General features: G+C 43.5%; 1 protein-coding gene across 1 annotated transcript in view; it reads right to left on the reverse strand.

Annotated features, from left to right (window-relative positions):
• Positions 1–25,531, reverse strand: part of LOC144495068 (uncharacterized) — a 95,190-nt gene that overhangs the window by 39,660 nt on the left and 29,999 nt on the right. Inside the window, exons 2-5 of the mRNA XM_078214914.1 lie at positions 19,805–19,944; positions 15,877–15,976; positions 14,623–14,708; positions 12,332–12,503 (exon numbers count right to left, since the gene is read on the reverse strand). Of these exons, the coding sequence (XP_078071040.1) occupies positions 12,332–12,503; positions 14,623–14,708; positions 15,877–15,976; positions 19,805–19,939 (493 nt within the window). The 5' untranslated portion in view covers positions 19,940–19,944. The remainder of the gene's footprint in view (positions 1–12,331; positions 12,504–14,622; positions 14,709–15,876; positions 15,977–19,804; positions 19,945–25,531) is intronic.

The raw sequence follows: 25,531 nt of genomic DNA on the forward strand, positions 1-25,531 counted from the left end.
ATTGGGCATAGGTAAGAATTTCTGACGTAATTTCCAAAGGTTCCCAAATACAGACTATGGCTCATGGCTCCTCTGAGATCTGTGAACCTCAAGTCATGGAGAATCCAGCCCGACTCCACAAAAATTATGGGGGGGGCTATGGGATGTTTACCCGCACAATGGAACCAGCCAGGTTGGTAAAGCAGGGCATGGGCTTGTCACCTGCACCATTATCCCGCACCAACGAGAATCGGGAGTGTGGAGAGGTTAAAATTCCGGAATGGGGTCCCAACCTGCGATTTTTAAATGGCACTGGGATACTTTGAACCTCACGAAAATCCAGACCAAACTATCAAGTTAAATAAAAGAACCTCTATGACTATAAATACAGGCCAGAATTTCCAGCCAATGGGAATACTAATATCTGGACACCAGGTTCTGCTGTAATGTTCCTTCAAACCACAGAGGCAGCTTGCAATCATAGCCTGGACGAATGAATGAAAAACTCAGTTAGTAAAAAGGTCCTTTCAGGATGATCAGAGTTAACATTCTTAGGAGGGAAAGAGCAGGGAGAAAAGAGAAGTCTAGGTATCAAAACCATTACATTATTAAATTTATGGCAAAAAAATCCAGTTTCTTAAACATTTAAATTTTCATTTCCTCACATTAAACTATCAATTGTCAATTCTGAAAAAAATAGGAACTTGAGCTCATTATTTCTGCTATTAAAGGATCTCCTGAGCCCATGTTGATCTATAAAAATAAAAGTTATTACAGGAGATTCAGTGATTTGAATTCTCTTGCTGGCTGTTCCTTCAAACAGAATATGGGGGGGCGGGGTAGCAGTTTAGGGAGCTTATGGAAACATGATGTGTGGGGTGACTGAATTAGGCAGGATGTGAAATTTGGAATTCCCCCATGGTGGGTTCAGATGCAGAGATAAAGTCCATGGTACGTTGCATCTCACGCTGGCTTGTGGCAGGTTCTGACTTGTAATATGTTTGCATGCCATGATTATTCATTAGCATAAAATGTTTCTTTCCCAATCACATCCTACCTCCAAGTTAAAATAAACAGCGGATGAGAATCCTGTTGTACCTAGTGCACGTTTGTTTAAAGGCAGCGTGCATCCTTGGGCTGTGTGTGCAAGGTCAGTGATTTTCCGTGCTTAACTCTACAGCACAAGGGAGATGGGGTGGGGGGGGGGGCACAAAAGAGTGAGATCGGGGGCATGGAGAAGAAAAAGGATTGAGGGGAAGACAGAGGGTGTGTCAGGGGACATGGAAGAGTGAAGTCCGGATGGTTCCAATTGCAGGGCAAATACCCAATGGAAGTTTGAACTCCCTGGCCAGTTGCCGGGTAATCCTTACCTGGGGACTTCCGGGGGGGGGGGGGGGGGGGGGGGGGTGTGTGTGTGTGTGTGTGTGTGTGTGTGTGTGTGTGTGTGTGTGTGTGTGTGTGTGTGTGTATATCCCTCCAGGGCGGCACGGTGGCACAGTGCTTAGCACTGCTGCCTCACAGCACCAGGGACCCGAGTTCAATTCTGGCCTTGGGTCACTGTCTGTGTGGAGTCTTCACATTCTCCCAGTGTCTGTGTGGGTTTCCTCTGGGTGGTCCGGTTTCCTCCCACAGTCCAAAGATGAGCGGGTTAGGTTGATTGGCCATGTTAAATGGCCCCTTAGTGTCCGGGGGATTGTGGTCAGTGCAGACTCGATGAACCAAATGGCTTCCTTCTGCACTGTAGGGATTCTATGATTAATATCTCTTACGGTCAACAAATAATGATGATGCGGACAGGAATAAAGTGAAACCAATACAAAATATAGTCAACTCTCGCCGTTCACAGGGGTTCCGTTCCCATGAAATCTTGCAAACGGTTTTTGAATAGGATTCAGATATAGGTTCCAGACTTGCAGAGGCAGCATTGATTTGGGCAATATTGTGGTGCAGTACCTGTATACAACAGACAGGGAGTCTCGAGCAACATAAATCAGTGAAGAACCTGCCCGTCAGTTCAGTTCAAGCTTCCATCCCCTTGTGCCGTGTTCCTGATACACCCACCCAGATTTATTAAATGGAGCCCCATCGGCCTTGAAATATATTGGCAGCCCCTCTGGTTGAGGTGTGAATAACCGATTTGTGATGGATTAACAGAAGGTGCCTCAACATGAAGAAATCGCAGATAATTGAACTCTGCTCACGTAAAGGGAGATGCGGTGTACAGAGTACAAAGCACAAGCAAGTGAAACCGCAAACCAGGAAGGTGCAAACGGTGGGACTTTGCTGTATTTACGAGCGAAACGTGAATTTGAGATAGCATCAAAGCCACCTTTGCGTTTATGTTACAGAATTAACTCAAAACACCTTGCTGGAGTCAGCACACAAAGATTACATCTACAGAAAAATAAACAAGCCCATTAAGATGCCTCGACAAGAGTCCAGCATATGTTGCGGCATCTCTGCTGAAGGAGATTTGGTTAGTTTTAGATACTGTACTCGGGTTAAAGAATCCCAATAGAAATGTTAAAATTGAGAGAGGAATGGATAATGTATCACTAGAGCATTGTTGCTGCACTATGTACAATGTACAGGAGCCACTGCAACAAGGCACCAAGGTTACTTTAACAGCACTGCTCGCCCAGGCAACCACGACCACCACGTACAACAGCAGCATTATGACAGGAACAATCAAATTCATCTCAAAGTCACACACCATTTTGACCTGAACATACGTTATTGCCCCTTCTTCATTTTGGGTCAGTAAGAAGTCTCACGACACCAGGTTAAGGTCCAACAGGTTTATTTGGTAGCACGAGCTTACGGAGCGCTGAGTGCAGGATTTGGTTCACAAAGAGGGCATGTATTGACACAGACTCAATTACAAGATAATGGTTGGAATGGGAGTCTTAAAGAGGTAGTAGAGAGGTTAAGACTCCCATTCCAACCATTATCTTGTAATTGAGTTTGTGTCTATATATGCCTTGTTTGTGAACCAAATCCTGCATTCACCTGATGAAGGGCCAGCGCTCCGAAAGCTCGTGCTACCAAGTAAACCTGTTGGACTTTAACCTGGTGTTGTGAGACTTCTTACTGTGCCTACCCTAGTCCAATGCCAGTATCTCCACATCATTTTGGGTCAATTCAGAATCCTGGAATGGTTATAGCATAGAAAGAGGCAATTTGGCCACCATGTCAATGCCAGCTATCTGCAAGTGATACTTACCTGCACCGATTCCCCCACCATTCAGTAGCTCTGAACGTTTCTCCCTTCAGATAATCATCCAACTCCCTTTTGAAAACCACAATTGAATCTACCTGCAAAAGAACCGCAGCCAGTGCATTCAAGATCCTTACTCTTCACTCATGAAAAAGATTTGCCAAAACATCTTATATCGGTGCCCTTTGGTTCCCAACTCTTCCTTTCTACTCTCTCCAGACCTCTCCTGGTTTTGATCAAATCTCTCAGCCAAGGAGAACAACCCCAATTTTTCCAATCTATCCATGTAACCGAATTCACTCAATTTTGTGAATCCTTTCTGCACCCTCTCTGAAGCCTTCACATCCCTTCTGAAAGGGTGATGCAGAGAAATGGACACAATAGTGTTTTGTAAAGATTCATCATAATTTCCTTGCTCTTGTATTCTATGTCATAAGGCCGGGATCTCAAACGCCACTTTCTCTACCAATCAATCAGCACTCTTCGTATACAGTATCAAGTTGTTGTTTCCCCCAACACTGGTATTTTTGTGACTGTCCTGATGAGTGCAAGATGAAAAGCTTCAACAAAATGCTTTTTTAAAAAAAAGCAATACTATGGTTCACAATTGTTCCACATTTTGGCTTGCGCCCTGCACAAGAAAAGCCATGATCCTAATGTTGACCACTGGGGAAGCCCACCGTCCTCTAATCGCAAACAAATAGTTCATCACTACTTCGTTTCCAGTTAGTCAGCTAACTTTGTCTTCATGCCATCACTGTGTCTTTTCTTCCATAGCTTTTAATTTTGCTCACAAGGCTGTTCTGTGAAGCTTTATCAAACATCTTTTGGAGACCATCAACTCTCTCTACTACCTCATCAGAAACCTCATGTTAATTAAAACAGGTTCACCCTTAATGCTGGGTTTCATTAATCAATCCACATTTATCCAAGTGACTTACTTTTTGCCACAGAATATCATTTATAAAAGTTTTCCCACCAGTGAAATCAAGCTGACTGCTGTGTTGTTGTTGGACTTATCCTGAAAACACTTTTTGGACCAGGGTGCAACATTTGCAACTCTCCAGTCCTCTATGCACCATCCTAGCATCTAAGGAGCATTGAAAGATTATGGCCAGTGTCTCCACAATTTCCACTCCTTCTACTTTTGGTAATCTCAGATGTGTCTGATCCTGTCCTCGTCACTCAACAGCTTGTGGTCAGAGGGCCGGCTACAACGACAACAACAACAATGGCAGCACTGGCTGCTGGAGCAATTGTGACAATGAGAGTCAAGCATGCTGAGAACTTTGGTCAAGTTACACAGATGCAGGTTAGAAGGCTGCTGCAAGTGGTGACCTGCCCTGTGCACTGTGACCGGTCACTTCCTGTGTTGACCAAATAAGGAAAGTTGTTTGGGTTATGCTAGACTTCTTGGCAGTGATTTCCCGTCATGTTCATACATGATTAAGGCTGAGAGGCTTATGTGTAGTTTGGGATGAGCATTATGGGTAACTTCATTGACCATGATCGAACATTGTGATCGGTTTCCAGTGATATCATTGGTTGAGTGCCAAAGAACTTTCTGGACAGTTTTAGAATAATGGTGGGCTCTGAGACTTTGTCTCTAGTGATGACTTGAGACTAACCATCACAAGTGTGCCTTGAAGAACATCTTCAGAGTGGACAACCATGAGGAAGAATCTACAACGTGAACAGATCTAGCCAGTTCGCTCAAAACCTGGGGTAGTATTCATTTTCAGTTAAAAAGTTAAAGTTAAGAGTTGAAGTGTAAGAGCTAAAGTGTTGCAATTGTTGTAAGTTTAAGTTTAGTACCTAAAGTGTTAAATAAACAAAAGTTTAAGTGAATTTTAGTCAATTCCTATCGTTTGGTTTGTTATACTAAACCAAGTACCTGGAAAGAAGTTTATGTTTACAGTTGGATAACATAAGTACAGCCAGTCTATCTAACACCTCCTCTTACACAATGAATTTGGCAGCATCTTCTTCTTTGATAAAGACAGACACAAAAATTTAGTATCTCAGTGATGCTCTCACCTTTATGGGCTTGTCCCCTTTTTAAGTTTCTAATTGGCTTCATTCAAAACTTTAGGATTCCCTAATGTTAGCTACTCTAATTTCTCATTGCTTCTCTTATTTTCTTCTGCTTCCCTTCTGAATCTTCTATATTTAGCCTGGTTTTCCCCTTGCATTGTCAACCTACATGCATCCTTTTGCTGCTTCACCCCGTTCTTGATAAGAGCTCTGGTTTGTCCTACATCACCCCCTTGTCACAACGCACATGAACAATCTCCTCTTTAAAGAAAGTCTGTTGTCCTGTTATGGTTCTGTATGGTTAAGGTGTGGCTTTTGCTACCAAATAAACCTGTTGGACTTTAACCTGGTGTTGTTAAACTTCTTACAATGGTTCTGTCTGCCAGTCCATTACCAATTTACCTGGGCCAGATCCATTCTCACCCAGTTGAAATTGGCCCTCCCTTAATTAATTTTCGATAGCTAATCAAAAAAACTTTATTTTTAATTCTTGCTAGGTCATTTCAACGGGCAGTTAAGAGTCAACTGCATGCTGTGGAGTCAAATGTAGGCCAGGTAAGGATGGCAGGTTTCCTTCCCTAAAGGACATTAATGAACCAGAAATCAGCAATTCCAGATATTTTACTGAATTTGAAATGCACACCTGTGGGGCCCCCAGTGCATTACCCTGGGATTACTTGTCCAGTGATAATACCACTACGCCACTATCCCCCTGTATATCACAGTCATTGTAACTCAAGTCTTCTCCTGCTGATACTTGATCCACTTTACTCAGCACAGGCTACAGATTCAGATCCAGCAACACTGTCTTCCCCATTGGACTGGAAATGTGCCGATCTAGAAAATTCTCTTGAACACACTACAGAAACTCTTGCCCCTGCTCTGTTCTTCTGACTATTATGATCCTACTTTGCCCTTTATATCATTACGGCAGCGCTGTGGCACAGTGGTTAGCACTGCTGCCTCACAGCTCCAGGGACCTGGGTTAGATTTTCGGCTTGGGTCACTGTCTGTGCGGAGATTGCACATCGTTTGCGTGGGTTTCCTCTGGATGCTCTGGTTTCCTCCCACAGTAATGGAACAATCTGACTGTAATTTCTTTCTTGCCTTTTCAGCACGGTGGCACAGTGGTTAGCACTGTTGCCTCACAGCCCCAGGGACCTGGGTTTGATTCCCAGCTTGGATCACTGTCTGTGCAGAGTCTGCACGTTCTCCCCGTTTCTGCGTGGGTTTCCTCCGGGTGCTCCAGTTTCCTCCCACAGTCCAAAGATGCGCAGGTTAGGTTGATTGGCCATGCTAAATTGCCCCTTAGTGTCCCGGGATGCGTAGGTTAGAGGGATTAACAGGGTAAATATGTGGGGTTACGGGGATAGGGCCTGGGTGGGATTGTTGTCGGTGCAGACTCAATAGGCCGAATGGCCTCCTCTGCATTGTAGTGTTTCTATGATTACTATCCTAATACCGACTAAACCAGCCCTACCTCATGTGATATGATTATGGAAGCATCAGCGGCACAAAACTGCACCTCCGAGGGCAACTAAAGAATCATAGAATCATAGAAACCCCACAGTGCAGAAGGAGGCCATTCAGCCCATCGAGTCTGCACCGACCACAATCCCACCCAGGCCCTATCCCCACATATTTTACCCGCTAATCCCTCTAACCTACGCATCCCAGGACTCTAAGGGGCAATTTTTTTTTAACCTGGCCAATCAACCTAACCCGCACATCTTTGGACTGTGGGAAGAAACCGGAGCACCCGGAGGAAACCCACGCAGACACGAGGAGAATGTGCAAACTCCACACAGACAGTGACCCGAGCCGGGAATCGAACCCGGGACCCTGGAGCTGTGACAAAAAGGACAAAAACTGTGATCTTGTCAAATGTCACTCAGATCCAAGAGCAAGTGAAAGAAAACAGTTTAATTCATTAGGAGGTGGTGGTGGCATGGTGGTATTGTCGCATGATTCCCGACCCACAGTAATGTGGTTGACATTTAAGTGCCCTCTGAAATGGTTTAGCAAGCCGGTCAGTTCTGATGGACAATAAGAGAATTTAAAAAATTCGATTTAGGATCCTAAATCAAGCAGTTAATGTTGATCCATTAAAAAAGGAGGCGGCAAAATAAGTGTCCAGGATTCCTGTGGACAGAACAGCCTTTTCTCCCCAAACAATCCATTGTCAGTTACTGCTCGCCCTTCATGAAGCAGCTAAAGATGTCAGAGTCCACTAAACTACACAATAAATACATCTTTCTCAGACTTATAGTGGGGAACCACTTGAGCGATCAGGTTACAAAGTTGTAGTGCCAATTGCCCAACCAAACAATGTGGAATCTGTACAATATGCCAGCACAAGTGGAAATGGAAATGTGAAAGGACAGGCAGAGCAGGGTTCTCCTGTGGCCATACCCCTCCACAACAGGTATACTAAATTGGATACTGTTGTGGGAGATGCTACACCTGGGACAAGCTACGACAGCCGGAACTCTGATACTGAGTCTGGTTCTACAGTGCAAAAGGGTGGGAGGAAGAAGAGGAGAGCAGTAGTGATAGGGGACTCAATGGTCAGAGGTACGGACAGGAGGTTCTGTGGTCGGGACAGAGACTCCCGCATGGTTTGTTGCCTCCCGGGTGCTAAGGTCAGGGATGTCTCTGATCGCGTGCACAGCGTTCTAAAGTGGGAAGGTGATCAGCCAGATGTCGTGGTACACATCGGTACAAATGACGTAGGTAGGAAGAGTGAGGAGGTCCTAAAGAGTGAGTACAAAGAGCTTGGAAGGAAGTTAAAAAGCAGGACCCCGAGGGTAGTAATCTCAGGATTGCTACCTGTACCACGTGCCAGTGAGGGTAGGAGTAGGATGCTTGGGCGGATGAACACGTGGCAGAGGAACTGGTGTAGGGGGCAGGGTTTCCGATTCTTGGATCATTGGGATCTCTTCTGGGGCAGGTGGGACCTGTACAAGAGAGACGGGTTACACCTAAACTACAAGGGGACCAATATACTTACAGGGAGGTTTGCTAGTGTTATTGGAGAGCGTTTAAACTAGATTTGCAGGGGGATGGGAACCAGGGTGCCAGAGCAGATAGTGGAGCAGGGGTAAAAAGACAGGTTAGTTCAAGCAAAATCACAAATGGAAGGGTTGAGTGTGGTGGAAATAACCTTTTGAAGTAAGTGTGTCTATTTCAATGCCAGGAGTATTGTGGGGAAGGCAGATGAGCTGAAGGCATGGATAGACACATGGAAATATGACATTATAGCCATTAGTGAAACTTGGCTACAGGAGGGGCAGGACTGGCAGCTCAATGTTCCAGGGTTCCAATGTTTCAGGCGGGATAGAGGCAGAGGGATAAAAGGTGGGGGGTGGCATTGTTGGTCAAGGAAAATGTTGCAGCGGTACTCAGGCAGGATAGATTAGGGAGCTTGTCTACAGAGGCCCTATGGGTGGAGCTGAGAAACAGGAAAGGTATGACCACATTAATGGGGTTGTATTATAGACCACGCAATAGTCAGCGAGAATTGGAGGAGCAAATAAGCAGAAAGATAGCTGACAACTGCAAGAAACACAAAGTTGTGATAGAACATAGAACATAGAATAGTACAGCACAGAACAGGCCCTTCGGCCCACAATGTTGTGCCGAGCTTTATCTGAAACCAAGATCAAGCTATCCCACTCCCTATCATCCTGGTGTGCTCCATGTGCCTATCCAATAACCGCTTAAGTGTTCCTAAAGTGTCTGACTCCACTATCACTGCAGGCAGTCCATTCCACACCCCAACCACTCTCTGCGTAAAGAACCTACCTCTGATATCCTTCCTATATCTCCCACCATGAACCCTATAGTTATGCCCCCTTGTAATAGCTCCATCCACCCGAGGAAATAGTCTTTGAACGTTCACTCTATCTATCCCCTTCATCATTTTATAAACCTCTATTAAGTCTCCCCTCAGCCTCCTCCGCTCCAGAGAGAACAGCCCTAGCTCCCTCAACCTTTCCTCATAAGACCTACCCTCCAAACCAGGCAGCATCCTGGCAAATCTCCTCTGCACCCTTTCCAGTGCTTCCACATCCTTCTTATAGTGAGGTGACCAGAACTGCACACAATATTCCAAATGTGGTCTCACCAAGGTCTGTACAGTTGCAGCATAACCCCACGGCTCTTAAACTCCAACCCCCGGTTAATAAAAGCTAACACACTATAGGTCTTCTTCACAGCTCTATCCACTTGAGTGGCAACCTTTAGAGATCTGTGGATATGGACCCCAAGATCTCTCTGTTCCTCCACAGTCTTCAGAACCCTACCGTTGACCCTGTAATCCACATTTAAATTAGTCCTACCAAAATGAATCACCTCACATTTATCAGGGTTAAACTCCATTTGCCATTTTTCAGCCCAGCTTTGCATCCTATCTATGTCTCTTTGCAGCCTACAACAGCCCTCCACCTCGTCCACTACTCCACCAATCTTGGTGTCATCAGCAAATTTACTGATCCACCCTTTAGTAGGGGGTTTTAATTTTCCACATATAGATTGGGACTCGCATACTGTTAAAGGTTTAGATGGGGTAGACTTTGTAAAATGTGTTCAGGAGAATTTTCTACATCAGTATATAGAGGTGCCAATTAGAGAGGATGCGATATTGGATCTCCTATTGGGAAATGAGTCAGGGCAGGTGATGGATGTGTGAGGGAACACTTTGGATCCAGTGATCATAATGCCATTAGTTTCAACCTGATCGTGGATAAGGATAGATCTGGTCCTCGGGTTGAAGTTCTGAACAGGAAAAAGGCCAAATTTGATGAAATGAGAAGGGATCTGGGAAGTGTGGATTGGCACAGGCTGTTCTCTGGTAAGGATGTAAATGGAAAGTGGGAGGCCTTCAAAGGAGAAATTTTGAGAGTGCAGAGTTTGTATGTTCCTGTCAGGATTAAAGGCAAAGTAAATAGGAATAAGGAACCTTGGTTCTCGAGGGAGATTGTAACACTGATTAAGAGGAAGAGAGAGTTGTATGAAATGTACAGGCAGCAAGGGACAGATCAGATGCTCGAGGAGTATAAAAAGTGCAAGAAGCTACTTAAGAGGGAAATCAGGAGGGCTAAAAGAAGACATGAGGTTGCTTTGGTAGACAGAGCGAAGGAAAATCCACAGAGCTTTGTGTGGCAGTTGACGGCATTGAGTACTGAGGCCGTTGCAGCAATGCCATCATCGTGGGGGATGCTGGTGTAGAGTGCCGAGACATCCATTGTGACGAGGAGTGCTCCTGGTTCAATTGCTCCATGTGTGTTGAGTTTCTGTAGGAAGTCCGTGGTGTCGCGACAAAAGCTGGGGGTTCTTTGTACAATGGGTTTCAAGATGCCCTCGACATAGCCGGAGAGGTTCTCGCACAGGGTTCCATTTCCTGAAATGATGGGACGGCCGGGTGTGTTTGTCTTGTGTATTTTTGGGAGGCAGTAGAGATCTCCAACGCGTGGAGAACAGTGACCACGACACCACACAACCCTGCCACAGCAACCTCTGCAAGATGTGCCGGATCATCGACACGGATGCCATCATCTCACGTAAGAACACCATCTACCAGGTACACGGTACCGACTCTTGCAACTCGGCCAACGTTGTCTACCTGATACGCTGCAGGAAAGGATGTCCCGAGGCATGGTACATTGGGGAAACCATGCAGACGCTACGACAACGGATGAATGAACACCGCTCGACAATCACCTGGCAAGACTGTTCTCTTCCTGTGGGGGAGCACTTCAGCAGTCACGGGCATTCAGCCTTGGATCTTCAGGTAAGCGTTCTCCAAGGCGGCCTTCACGACACACGACAGCGCAGAGTCGCTGAGCAGAAACTGATAGCCAAGTTCCGCACACATGAGGACGGCCTAAACCGGGATGTTGGATTTATGTCACATTATCAGTAACCCCCACAGCTTTCCCCCTGATCTTGCAGAATCTCACTAGCTGTTTTGTCTGGAGACAATACACATCTCTTTAACCTGTGTTGAATGCTCCCTCCACCCACATTATCTGTACCTTTAAGACCTGGCTGGCTGTAGAGATTTGCATTCTAATTAGTATTCTGTAGCTTGATTTCTGTGTCTGTGCACTGTTGGAGAACAGATATCCACTCCATCTGACGAAGGAGCAGTGCTCCGAAAGCTTATGGTATTTGCTACCAAATAAACCTGTTGGACTTTAACCTGGTGTTGTGAGACTTCTTACTAAGGTTATATAAGGCATTGGTGAGGCCGAATTTAGAGTATTGTGTACAGTTTTGGTCACCTAGTTACAGGAAGGATGTAAATAAGGTTGAAAGAGTGCAGAGAAGGTTCACAAGGATGTTGCCGGGTCTTGAGAAGCTGAGTTACAGAGAGAGATTGAATAGGTTGGGACTTTATTCCCTGGAGCGTAGAAGACTGAGGGGAGATTTGATAGTGGTGTATAAGATTTTGATGGGTATAGATAGAATGAATGCAAGCAGGCTTTTTCCACTGAGGCTAGGGGAGAAAACAACCAGAGGGCATGGGTTAAGGGTGAAAGGAGAAAAGTTTAAAGGGAATATTAGGGGGGGCTTCTTCACGCAGAGAGTGGTGGGAGTGTGGAATGAGCTGCCGGATAAAGTGGTAAATGCGGGGTCACTTTTAACATTTAAGAAAAACTTGGACGGGTTCATGGATGAGAGGGGTGTGGAAGGATATGGTCCAAGTGCAGGTCAGTGGGACTAGGCAAAAAATGGTTCGGCACAGACAAGAAGGGCCAAAAGGCCTGTTTCTGAGCTGTAATTTTCTATGGTTCTAAGTCAGAGCCTTTCAAAAAAGGTGAGGGAAATGATTAAAGAACGCAGCACACACCATCCTCCCCAATAAACAAACGTCAGTCATCTGGTTCACTAATATCCTTTAGGGAAGGAAATCTGCTGCCCTTACCCGGTCTGGCCTGCATGTGTCTCCAGAGCCACAGCAATGTGGTTGACTCTCAACTGCCCTCAGGCAACAAGGGATAGGCAATAAATGTTGGCCAGCCAGCGACACCCATATCTCACGAATGAATAAAAAAGAAAATGTGTGTCAATGTGTGCACCCATCACCATGCACGATACCTGCTGCTTTGATGGAGTAGAATCCAATCGCTTTTCCAGACTTCCAGAGAATTTTAGCATATTCAGTGGCACTGTGGCAAAGAAAAGGGAGCTCGTCTGCACTCATTTCCTGTGCTCGATAAATGATGCGGTTCAAAACATACAACACAATCCGCTCCCCGAGTGACGATACCTACCAATAAATGATACAGTAGAATGTTAGTAAATTAACAGCAAATCCATATATACCTATTTTTCAGTGTCGGTCTGGATCCTTCTTGTTTTTTATTAAGATTCCAAGCTTTGTGTCATCTGGAAATTTTGAAATTGTGCCCTGAATATCCAAGTCCAGGTCATTAATGTACATCAAAGCAGTGGCCCCAATACCAATCTCTGGGAATATTACTGTATGCACGAGAGGGCATTTCCACGAGATTACACTGGTTTGGTCTCTATGTTTCCTTGCAGCCATTCACTACTACTCAGTGCTTTCTATCTCTTAGCTAATTTTGTATCCATGAAACCACCATCTGATTTAATCATGTAAGATGTCTCACAACACCGGGTTAAAGTCCAACAGGTTTCTTTGGAATCACAAGCTTTCGGAGTGCTGCTCCTTCATGATGAAGGAGCAGCTCTCTGAAAGTTCGTGAACCCAAATAAACCTGTGGGACTTTAACCTGGCGTCGTGAGACTTCTTACTGTGCCCACGCCAGTATCTCCACATCATTTAATCATGTGGGCTTTAATTTTGCTAACAAGTCTATTACATGATATTTTTTGAAAGTCCACATATACTGAGTGCAACAGCAACATTCTTTGTTACTGCATCATAAACTGAATCAAGTTAGTCAAATATGATTTGCCTTTAGGAAATCCATGCTGCCCGTCATTAACCCATATTAGTGCCAATGAATTTTATCTCAGATTAATCAGAGACAAATTAACTAATTATCTCAAAGTTTCCCACCAGACTTTAGGCCAGTGTCAGATTGCTATTCTGATCCTAGATTCTTACCTGTCTTACTCAATCTTCTGATTCGGGCCAGGTGCGATCAGAGTAGTGCATGCTCTCCCGAGCCATGATCATAATGAATGGTGGAGCAGGCTCAAAGGGCAAAATGGCCTACTCCAGTTTCTATGAACTTTTCTCAGCAACCAAGGATCCATCCCATCTGAACTGGATGAGTTTACTACTTTGAACGCTGTCAACTTTCTAAATTCCTCTCTTTATATGAAGTTATTTTGACCAATTTCTCTAATACCTCCTCCTTTACTATGGTGTTTGCAGCATCCTCTTCTTTAGTGAATAGAGATATTTGAATTTCCAATGACTGACTGGAAGGGTCACATAACAAGTTTTAAGACTTTTACTTTAGCAAACAAAATGAAAGTAACATTGCCTCTGAATAGTATTTAGATAACTTATACTCCAAACCACAGAAGAGTTTGTCCCATTTAAAACAATTGAAAATTCCCCCAGCTCTTAGACTGTACTCTGTCCCTTAAGTGGACACTTTATTCTTCTGGAATCAGTCCAAAGCTATTTTCCGCTCCGTTTTCCCTTTCCCTGCTGGATAACTTCTAATCCCTGAACTAACTTTCTCGACAAGTGTTACCCTGGAGATTCCTCCCTCTAGCCAAAGACAAGGCACATTCTTCCAGGCTTGTTTAAATTTTCACAAACCTGATCTCTTCAATCTGAGCCCATGCTCTCGTCGGTCTTCTGGATGGCGAATAATAGTAATGTCTCTGCTTCAGCTGCAGGACTAGCTGCCTCTAGCTTTCTGCTATCTTTCTCTCAGACAATGGAGTCTGCAAGAATCTCCGAAATTCAGGGATATCTTAGAAAAAAGCAACACTACAAAGAGTCTCGGACTCTTCCCCTCTTAAAACATGTCTCTATGACAACACGAATCACATGGACCTTGGAGCCAGGTAGAAATGCTAACTATTCTACAGACACCTCCCCCTCCTCAACCACTCCATTCTCTCTTGAAATTAATAGGCAGTTTAAGTATAACCATTTATAAAACCTTACATTCCTAACACCTCCCTGTGAGACTTGGAAGACCAATAGTCTGCCCACAAATCATAGATTTTCTTGCATCTTCAGGTCTGAACACCTTCCCAGCAAAATACCTGGGTTCCCCTTTCATAATCAAGTCGCTCAAGCTTGTTGTCAGACAGAATTCAGAACAGGTCACATGGTTCCATTCATTCCTCCATTTTACCCCAAATTAAAAGAGACAGCCCCAAAGCATAATCTTATAAACTTTGCATTTGTAACAAAACATGGTGGATTAATTCACCTGCTGGAGCCCCTGTCGGGATGACTCAGCTGTTTTGATGATGTCATCGATTGCCCACCACCTATCCAGTAGGTATAACGCCACAGCTTGAAAAGGAAAGCAAGAGATGGTATGAACATCAACAACATCACAACTTCCAACTACAAACAAGCGGTTCTATGGGATTTGATGAGACAAGGGCTTACTAATAGTTGACAAGGAGATCAAGTGTTAGCTCCTAGATGATAGGATGGAGAGCCACAGAGTTTGGCCTTGGCGGGAAATGCAGCATAGATTTACCAGGCCAATACCTTGCCTCCAAGGGTTAAATTACAAGGAGAGATTACACAAACTAAGGTAGTCCTGCCTGGAATGTAGAGGGTTAAGGGATAATTTAAATCCAACTTTGCACATTCTCCCCGTGTCTGCGTGGGTTTCCTCCGGCTGTTCCGTTTCTTTCCACAGTCCAGAGATGTGTGGGTTAGGTTGGTCAACCCTGCTAAATTGATCCGTGTCAGGGAATTAGCAGGGTAAATATGTGGGATTATGGGAATAGGACCTGGATGGGATTGTGGTCGGTGCGGACTCGATGGGCCGAATGGTCTCCTTCTGCGCTGTAGGGATTCTAAAATATTAAAAAGGGGAATTGAGTGAATGGATAGAAATTATCTCCGTTGGTTCATTAGTGTAGGGCTAGGAGATACGGGACTAAGAGTTAGAGGCAGGCTTTGTGAGAATGAAGTTGGGAAACATTTCTACATACAAACAAATGGCAGAAGTTTGCAAAGAGCAGTTGATAATGGATTTAAAAGGTGCCGACTGGTGGGAGATCAAGAGTTTAAAAAAAAATCAAAGGTGTTAAAATTATCACCTATGGAGCAAGGACAGGGTAAATGGGGATAGCTCACTAATCAGCCATGATCTCACTGAACGACAAACAGGCTCAGGGAGCCAATTGGCCTAATCCTGTTCCTATGCATTCAACTTCTACTTTCACCATTTGATTCGATTTACAGAAGTGGTCCGATTATGCTGAAAATGAATTTAATCAACATCCAGATGGTTCTTTAGGCCCATTAGTAACCCACAGAGGGAAAATCAGAAACACCTACAAGGAAGCTCAAACAAATTAAACTCTTCCCATGATCAAAGACAGAAGACAGCAAACAATATTCAACTTCAGCGCCCAATTGAATGAGCAGGTTGGACACAGGGTGTAGAATTATCCAATGCCCTCTTAACTAGCAGTTTACATTAGAAAAATAAAGCACCAACCTGTGAACTGATTCTCAGGGGCAAACAAAGCCAGAACTTTATACGTCGTATCGCCACCATAGAGTGGAGCAAATGCAATAGAGGACAGACTAACTGGAACCTGTGTTCAGGAAACATACATTAGTTAATATCAAATCAGCTACCTGAATGGGAGATTCATATCCAAATTTTAGCATCGACACGAAAGCAATAAAATGTAATCATCTTTTTTCTCACCGCATTGTTCTTGCTCAATAATTCAGAATTAGTCTATAAGAATCTATTTCTTCTCCTACTTAATACTTGCCTTAAAGTCAAGGCCCGATTTTAACCACGCCTGGCATGAGCTGGCTGGGACCAGGTTGGGCACTCGCATTTCACCCTGGCCAGTTTAAAAGGACCAGGATGCAAAAGGAACGTCGGACATGGATCCGTTCTGTTCCACTGGGTTTACTGGATTAAAATTGGGTGCAATAAGGGGAGGCAGTGGTGTCGTGGTATTCTCACTGGACTAGTAATCCAGAAACCCAGGGTTATGCACTTCCTTGACTCTGGTTTGAATCCCACCAAGGTGGATGGTGAAATTTGAATTGAAAAAAAATAAATCTACAATTAAAAGTCTAACGATGCTGTTGTCAAAAAAAACAACCCATCTGGTTCACGAAGGTCTTTTAGGAAAGGAAATCTGTCATCCTTACCTGGTCTGGCCTACATGAGACTCCAGATCCACAGCAATGTGGTTGACTCTTAAATGCTCTAAGGGATGGTCAATAAATGCTGGGCCAGCCAGTGATGCCCACATCCCATGAACACAAATTAAAAAATGTTATTTTTCCCACCTCTTTCTCTCAAGCACATATTGTATAGCTCAGCCGTTTGTTTTTGCTGTTCCTCTGTTGATAAGGCAGCTCAGAGTCACTCCTAATCAATTCCACTGGCACCAAGTGATATCTTGGTAAAAGCAGCAGTAAGTAGCAAAATATGTTAAAATCAAAACAGTAAATGCTGGAAATATAATGCTCATGGACTAGTGGCTGAGAGAGAAATATAAGTTAGTGTAGAGAGCAAAGAGCTGACAGTTCAGGTCAGTGACATTTTATCAGAACTGGGAAAAAAAAAGATAGAACATGGAACAGAACAGCACAGGAACTGGCCCTTCAGCCTACAATGTTGTGCTGAACTTGACACCAAATTAAACTAATCTCCTCTGCCTGCCCTTGGTCCATATCATTCTATTCCTTGCATATTCATGTGCTTATCTAAAAGCCCCTTAAACACCCCTATCATATCGCCCTCCACCACCACGTCTGGCAGCGCATTCCTGACACCTAGCACTCTGTGTAAAAAAAAACTTATCCCTCACATCTGCTTTGAACTTTCCCCCTCTCACTTTAAGTGCATGCCTCCAAGTATTAGACATTTCAACTCTGGGATAAAGATTCTGACAGTCAAGAGAGAAAATGCTGGAAAATCTCAGCAGGTCTGGCCGCATCTGTAAGGAGAGAAAAGAGCTGACGTTTCAAGTCCAGATGACCCTTTGACAAAGCTTTGACAAAGGGTCATCTGGACTCGAAACATCAACTCTTTTCTCTCCTTACAGATGCTGCCAGACCTGCTGAGATTTTCCTGCGTTTTCTCTTTTGCTTTCAGGTTTCAGCATCCGCAGTAATTTGCTTTTATTCTGACTGCCAACCCTATCTATGCCTCTCATAATTTTATAGATTTCTATTAGACCTCCCCTTGGCCTCTGCCGCTCTAGAGAAAACCACCTTAGTTTGTGCAGCCTCTCCTTATAGCTCATACCTCTAAATCCAGGCCGCATCCTGGTAGACCTCTGCTGTACCCTCTCCAAAGCCTCCACATCCTTCCTATAATGTGGCGACTAGAATTGAATGCAATACTTTTAAGTGAGGCCTAACCAAAGTTTTATAAAGCTGCAACACGACATCCTGACTCTTGTACTTTTGACCAATAAGGACAAGAATGCCATATGCCTTCTTTACCACCCTCTCTACTTGTGTGACCACTTTCAGGGAGCTATGGACTTGAACCCCAAGATCCCTCTGCACATAAATGCTGTTCAGGTGCCGCTTTCCTGTAAAACAGGTTGACAGGGTCTTCAGATGTATCCAACCCATTTACCACACTTCTGCCCTTACCCCTCCCAGAACCATAGGAGGATTCCCCTTCTTCTCACTTTGCATCCCATTCAAAGGATCATCCTCCGCCACCTCCAATGTGATGCCACCACCAAACACATCTTGCCCTCCCCTCCTCTGTCAGCATACTGAAGAGACCATCCCATTTTCCTTTGGCATGGTTGCTCAGGCTGCAATGCCCTTAAGAGTCGAATAGCCAGCCATCAAAAATTTACTCAACTCTCCTTTATAGACTAGACCCAGCCAGCCAGCCACATGGGCTGCAATCATTTTTTAGATAGATTTTTAAATATTATGCAGCATTTATACATAGATGTTAAAAGCCTACAGAAAAAAGCAATGCTGCCATTAACTGTATACTTACCTTTAACATTTGATCTCCCAAAGTGCAGCACCTCACACTTGCCCAGATTAAATTCTCTGCCATTTCTCCACCCATATCTGCAACTGATCGCTACCCCACTCTATCCTTTGACAACCTTCAACATTATCCACAACTCCACCTATCTTTGTGTCGTCTGCAAACTTACTAACCCAGCTATGTTTTCATCCAAGTCATTTATATATATCACAAACAGCAGAGTTCCTAGTACAGGTCCTCTCTGATTCTGTGGGCAAGCCAATTCGCAATCCAAGCGGCCAAGTCACCTTCACTAGGTTTTGAACAAGCGAAGACCTTTTTAGCTCTCACCAAATTGGAACATTTCATCAACTTTACTTCCAATTTCTATTCCTGTGGGATCTGGTAGGCCAGACCAGGTAAGGACAGCAGATTTATTTCCCTAAAGAGCATTAGTGAACCAGATGGGTTTTAACAACACTCAAGGATACTTCATGGTCACCATTACTGAGACTAGTTTTGCATTTCAGATTTATTAATTGAATTTAAATTCCACCAGCTGCCGTGGTGGGATTGGAATTCATGTCCATGGAATATTAGCCTAGGCCCCTGGATTACTAGTCTAATCACATTACCGCTAAGCCGCCGCCTTCCTGTAACCAGGTTGACAAGGCCCTCAGATGTATCCAACCCATTTACCACACTTCTGCCCTTACCCCTCCCAGAACCACAGGAGGATTCCCCTTGTTCTCACTTTGCATCCCATTCAAAGGATCATCCTCCGCCACCTCCAGTGTGATGCCACCACCAAACACATCTTGCCCTCCCCTCCTCTGTCAGCATACTGAAGAGACTATCCCATTTTCCTTTGGTATGGTTGCTCAGGCTGTAATGCCCTCAAGAGTCGAATAGCCAGCCATCAAAAATCCTTTGATACCAAATATTTACTCAACTTTCCTTTACAGATTAAACCCTGCCAGCCAGCCACGTGGCCTGCAATCATTTTTTAGATAGATTTTTAAATAATATTATGCAGCATTTATACATAGATGGTAAAAGTCTACAGAAAGAAAATTTGAATGTTGCAACAAACTGAAAGTGGAATTTACCACATTCATTTATTCAAATCCCTTTCTAAGCAAATGCATCAAACTGGTGAGCATTCGGAGTTGTGCTGTATTAATTAAATCAGTAACATGCTCTAGTTTTCAAACTCAATGTGATATTATTATTTTATTTCTGTTTTTAGTTAACATCATTGTCACGGAGCGAAATTAAAAATGTTTTTTTAATAAGGTCAATCCGAATGGGTTGACAAATCACAAAGATATTTCTTAGAACTCATTCTACAGTAATAACATGCAAGCACTTTCATCTGCAGGGGTTCAGATCTACAGGTGACCACCTTTAACCGCCAGAAATTCTGGACTAGATGTGCCGTGTGTCCTACCTTTCTTCTGTTGGGTAGTGTGAAATACTCCAGCTTCTCAGGGTCAGCGTACAGAAGATTAGACATGTATTCCTCTGCAGAATTCTCAATGTCTTCGTGCTCCAACTCAGCAAGTAAATCCACGGGGAATGCCATCCCTGCTAAAGAGAATTAAATTAATAATCAATAAAAAAAAAATTAGGGCATTCTTTTGTCACACATCTTTACACTGAAATTACACTACACCAGCCATTTCCCTCCAGCATTTATGTATGGAGTTTCTCTCAGATGTGTGGAGTAACCATTTTAGCAAGGAGCTGCTTGCTAACTCATTCATCAGTCCAACCAGGGTTTGCTATTATTTAATTAAGTGCATAGCTTTGTATAGTGTGTATTTGCATATCAAGCAAAATATAAATTACATTTTATTGTAATATTCACCAATATTTTGGTAATGACTTGACTTCATATTTTACAGTTTTTTTTAAAGGGGATTTCTTTTGTTTATCACAAGTACGTTATTACAAAACAATTACAAATATTCAAAGAATGAATATGAAAGATACATTACCAATGGCTAACGCCATCCATTTATCAATAACCTACAATGCTACCTTCTATTTAGGAAGGATTCATTGTCGGTTATAGTTTTCCAGGGCATTGCCCTTCAAATACACCTCAATTTACAAATCTTCGATACACATATCACACAAAGTACCTTGTATTGTCTAACAAGCAGACATAACTCGACATTGCTGCTCAGTTACTGTCTACCTGCTCAAAAAAAACAGCAACTTCAGCCTCTTAAAATGCCCTGGAAACAATTAAGCTCCTCTACAATGTCTGGATGCTCACTGGTTCACAGACACTGAAACCATGACAACAAAGGTTAACATCACATCAATGGAATTTTTTATCCCCCCCTCACCCCAGAAGGATAAAAAGCCTTTGTCTCGCCCTGGTCACTCTGCACACGCTCATCGTCTTCCGAAACCCAAAATTATATTTTTGCCTTCAAAACAAAATGCGACAAATTGTTGACCCAGCAAACTGCAATTTCAGTACTTCCAGAGCACAGCTGCGTGATCTGATTTTCTAGAAATTTCCACACGAGGATAGCAAAGTACAAACAGAAAGCTTAAACAGGCCATACTGGTAAATTGTTAGATGCCTAGTTAGAAAGGTTAAGCTGGTCTTCCCAAACGAAAAGTTAAGACTCTACCCCAGAAAGTGACACACATTCTGGTTTTCATCAACTTGAAAGAGTAAGCATTTGTCTTAATGCTGTGTCCAAGTGTCCAGTAGAACAGGTAAAAGAAAAGATTCAACCCCTGCTGTGTATTCAGACTAAGTATTCCGAGTGAATGGCATGCACCCGACTGTGTGTTCCAGTGCACAGGGTATATTTTGTCTTCCTTGATAAAGATTCATGCACAGACTCTGATAAATAGAACAGAAACAAAGTAAACTACCGTGGATCCTGAAAATCTGAAATTAAGGCAGAGAATGCTGGCAGTACTCAAGAGAACGGAGAGAAACAGGAGTTAATGTCTCAGGTCAACGGCCTTTTGAAAGGTTTGAGGTTATTGACCCAAAACATTAACCCTGATTCTCTCTCTGCAGATGCTGCCAGACCAGCTGAATATTTCCAGCATTTTGTTTCAATCACTTATAAACGTGTCTTCAACTGAAAATTGTCCATTTTTTTCCACCAAAACTGTAAGAGTCAAAAAGCTTCTCTTGCCTACAGAACACTAGTTTCTGGACAGCACAGTGATTGGCACTGCTGCCTCTCAGCGTCAGGAACCCGGGTTCGATTCCCAGCTTGGGTCACTGTCTATGCGGAGTCTGCACGTTCTCCCCGTGTCTGTTTGGGTTTCCTCCAGGTGCTCTGGTTTCCTCCCACAGTCCAAAAAAAATGATGTGCTGGTTTAGCTGCATTGGCCAGGCTAAATTCTCCCTCAGTGTACCCAAACAGGCCCTGGAGTGTGGTGACTAAGGGATTTCCACAGTAACTTAATGTTAGCCTACTTGTGACACTAATAAATAAACTTTAAAAACTTTTGTAGGAATACAACAAAAGGGTACATTCTTCACCACCTCACAAACCCAATTCAGCACATGTATTATGTACCACCTTTAAAGTCTACTGCATCAATGGGGATGACGCATCATGGAACACCCCGATTAGAAATGTCTCAGTGATATTCTGCTCGGCTTTTTAAAAATAAATCCAGAGATCTGTTTACATATTCAGCAGAATGTCACATTAGTACAGCTGGACAAATTAACGCTCGAAAAATTGGAATGTCGCCAAGTGGTGAAATGCAGAGGTTTATCTTGCATTTTCAAGGGCTTGATACCGTTATTGGAAAACAATGACAGAGTAAAGAACATGTGTGGTGCTGAACAGATTGAACATTAAACTGCTTCAAGATTTCTGACAAGTTAGCTGTACTGAAGTGAGTATGGTAACCCCAAATCTTACACCAGTTGGAATAGGCCAGAGTCAGACTCCTTCAAACCTGTGTTCCCTCAGACCCCAGCTCTATTTTGCAGGGCACTTAGCTGCATCAAATTCATTAAACTGACAGATTATGGAGTGCTCATTGCATAGCTGGTTCAATTTTAGCAACCCTGGCTCTGTTGTCATAAGATCAAGGCCCACTCAAGCATCAGAGCACAATCTAGTTATGTATTTGTGGGTGCAGTTCTGAGGGAGCGTTACATTGCTGTCTTTCAGATGAGACATTACATTTTAGTCCCTTCTGGCTGTAAGAGATCGCATGGCACTTTATTTAAAGATAAGGGAGCTCATCCGATATCTTGGTCAACTTTGATCCTTTAATCAGCACCACTAAATCAGATTAACTGGTCATTCATGTGACGTTTTGTCCCAAAAACAACACTATGTTTCAATGGTAATTCATTTGCTGAGCACTGGGGCTGCCGAGGAATATAAAAATCCCAATATAAACTCAGGTTCTTTACCTTTTCTTTCTTCAGCTTCTGAACTGCCACAGAAGGACAAGCTTATACTTCTATGAACCCACTGGACAGCCAAAGCCAATGAGTTAGAATTTGGACGTGTAGTTTTGATGCAACATGACTGAATACAACATTCAATTTTTACACAAGGTCCTGCAATCATTAATGAAATAGATGAGCAAGTAGTCTCTTTTTGGAGCTATTTGTTGGACATGAATACCGGCCAGGACATGGAGATTTCCCCAGATCTTCTTTGAAAAAAAAGTGTCAAAGGGCATTTACTTCCACTTGAGAGCGCAGACATCTCCTTGATTTGATGCCTTATCTGAACAACAAAACCTTTTCACAGCAATGAGGGCGTACTGCACCAAGTGGCTTTTGTGTTCATGAATGGATACAAGGTGAGAACATTCAAACTGTTGTTGGGAATGAAAAGGGGAGAAATATTGACTGAAATGTTACTGTCACTAGAACAACACAAACCCACAAAGACCACATTAGGGGGAAAATTGAGGAAATTTTACGTGTAATTTTGTCCTACCCTGCAAGATGATGACTCACACGGAGCTATTGTCCCGTGGAAGTGAACAACTCTTCGTAGCGATCCAAGTGACAACATGAGACCGCACTGCAATTCTCAGTCAGGAGGTTCGCTCCTATGGCCTAGTGGTATAGGTCTCTGATCTGGTAATCCACAAACCTAGAGCAATGCTCTGGGGTTCCTTGTTCAAATCCCACCACGGTAGATGGTAAATCGTCCTGTATCAGAGGCAGGCATGGTTGAACTGAAAAATTAGAGGGGAGGCGGTGGCATAACTAGTAATCCAGAGACTCAGAGTATTTCTCTGGGACCCAGATTCAAATCCCACCACGGCAAATAGCGCAATATGACAATTAAAAGTCTAATGAAGACCACAATTGTCATAAAAACTCAACTGGTTCACTAATGCCCTTCAAGGACATCTTGTGGCAGTGGGTAGTGCCCCTGCCTCTGAGCCAGAAGCTCAGGGTTTGAGACCCATCCCAGGAATTGGTTGCCAAGGAGGATGTGCTCATAGAGGCTCCGGCTATCCGTGCTTGACACAGAGTGGCACCCCTAGCAGACTGGTTACATTTTCTAGAAAAAACCCGCGATTGGATCAGATGTAAATCGGTCTTGGGCAAGAAGAGAACCAGCCCCAGCCAATGACAGAACAAACAAACATCGCAATTCTCAGTCGGCCACTTGCCTGCCTAGGCCACCAGAACAACATCCATTTCAGCCTTCATCAACCACATGCACAAATCAGCGGAAAGGGAGAACATTTTTTAAAAAAACTCCCTCATCCAGGGACACTAAAGCCAACTTTCTTTCAAGAAAGAAGTCAGCATTGACCTGGCACTTCATACATTTGAACTGCTCAGTAACACAGCATGTTGACCTCGGAGCCATAAAAGAACTCTTAAGTAGCAATCTACTAAACAAGAAAATCCTTTAAGCATATGTCTCAAATTCAGCATATTTGTCTACAGCTGGAAAAAAAGGCCTTTTTTTGTTGAACCTTTTTGACAGTCACCACTAACTGACTCATTCTCCATAGTACCGCATCTACCAGAGTCCACTTGCCAACCAATCCACACTCTTCTCATATTAGTACAAATTGTTGTTCCCTTTACATTTGGTATCTTTGTGAATTGCCTTGATGAGTGCATCCAAATCCATGATGATTTATGATAAAAAACTTTATAACTTTTGAATGTTCTGTGGATTTGAGAACGAAGCTCCAGAGATAAAATATCTTTTTTTTAAAAAAGACAATTTCCAAACCTGAAGAATTAGACCAAAAAATCCAAACTACTACATTCGAAATAAACTGGGGATAGCTAGCAAGAATCCACAAGACAATTATGTTGCAATCTCAACTTCATTTCATTGCTTTTTTGCCGGGTATTTGTCTAAACAAGTCTGATGCTCTGATCATCCAGACAACACAACAACTGTCAATTCAAATAGATGTCAGCCATTCAAGTTCACTCAAGTCCCAGCTGCTATTGGTTCAAAATTCCCTGGGCTGAGCAAGCGGAATGCTGCCAGTGGCACGAATACAGTCCGTGAGCGTTCAGATGGAAAAAGCTGTGTACACACACACACACACACACACCCGCTATGCAAGAGGCTGCAAAAATAAAAAGACAATTCTGCCCTTGATAACTGTGTACAAAGTAACAGTAAAGGTCTTATAAAGCCAAAGAAATGCATCCTGTAATGGCCATTCGGGTGAGCACCCAGACAAATGATGCCCATGATTTAGATGCAGAAAGCAAAGAGCCATCCATTATCCAGCAATGAGAATCACCGCTCTGTTGAATCCAGATGACAGCCTGCCCGCAAGGGCCTGGAGACAGGCACGTGACATAGGAGGAGGCGTAATTGCATTTCCCATCCTTAGGAATCCCCAAATATTACAAAAACCAAATGTATATGAAAAGGAGATAAATAACTCAGAATAATACCGCACAGAGGCCAACCATTTATGTTGGCATTAGCTCTATGAAAGGGCTCTCCAATTAGTCCCACTCAAAGAACAAAAAAAATTACAGCACAGGAACAGGCCCTTCGGCCCTCCAAGCCTGCACCGACCATGCTGCCCGACTTAACTAAAACCCCCTACCCTTCCGGGCACCATAATCCCTCTATTCCCATCCTATTCATGTATTTGTCAAGATGCCTCTTAAAAGTCACTACCCGTATCCACTTCCACTACCTCCCCTGGCAACGAG

Source organism: Mustelus asterias, chromosome 6, assembly GCF_964213995.1.
Source record: "Mustelus asterias chromosome 6, sMusAst1.hap1.1, whole genome shotgun sequence".
In the NCBI taxonomy this organism is placed as follows: Eukaryota; Metazoa; Chordata; class Chondrichthyes; order Carcharhiniformes; family Triakidae; genus Mustelus; species Mustelus asterias.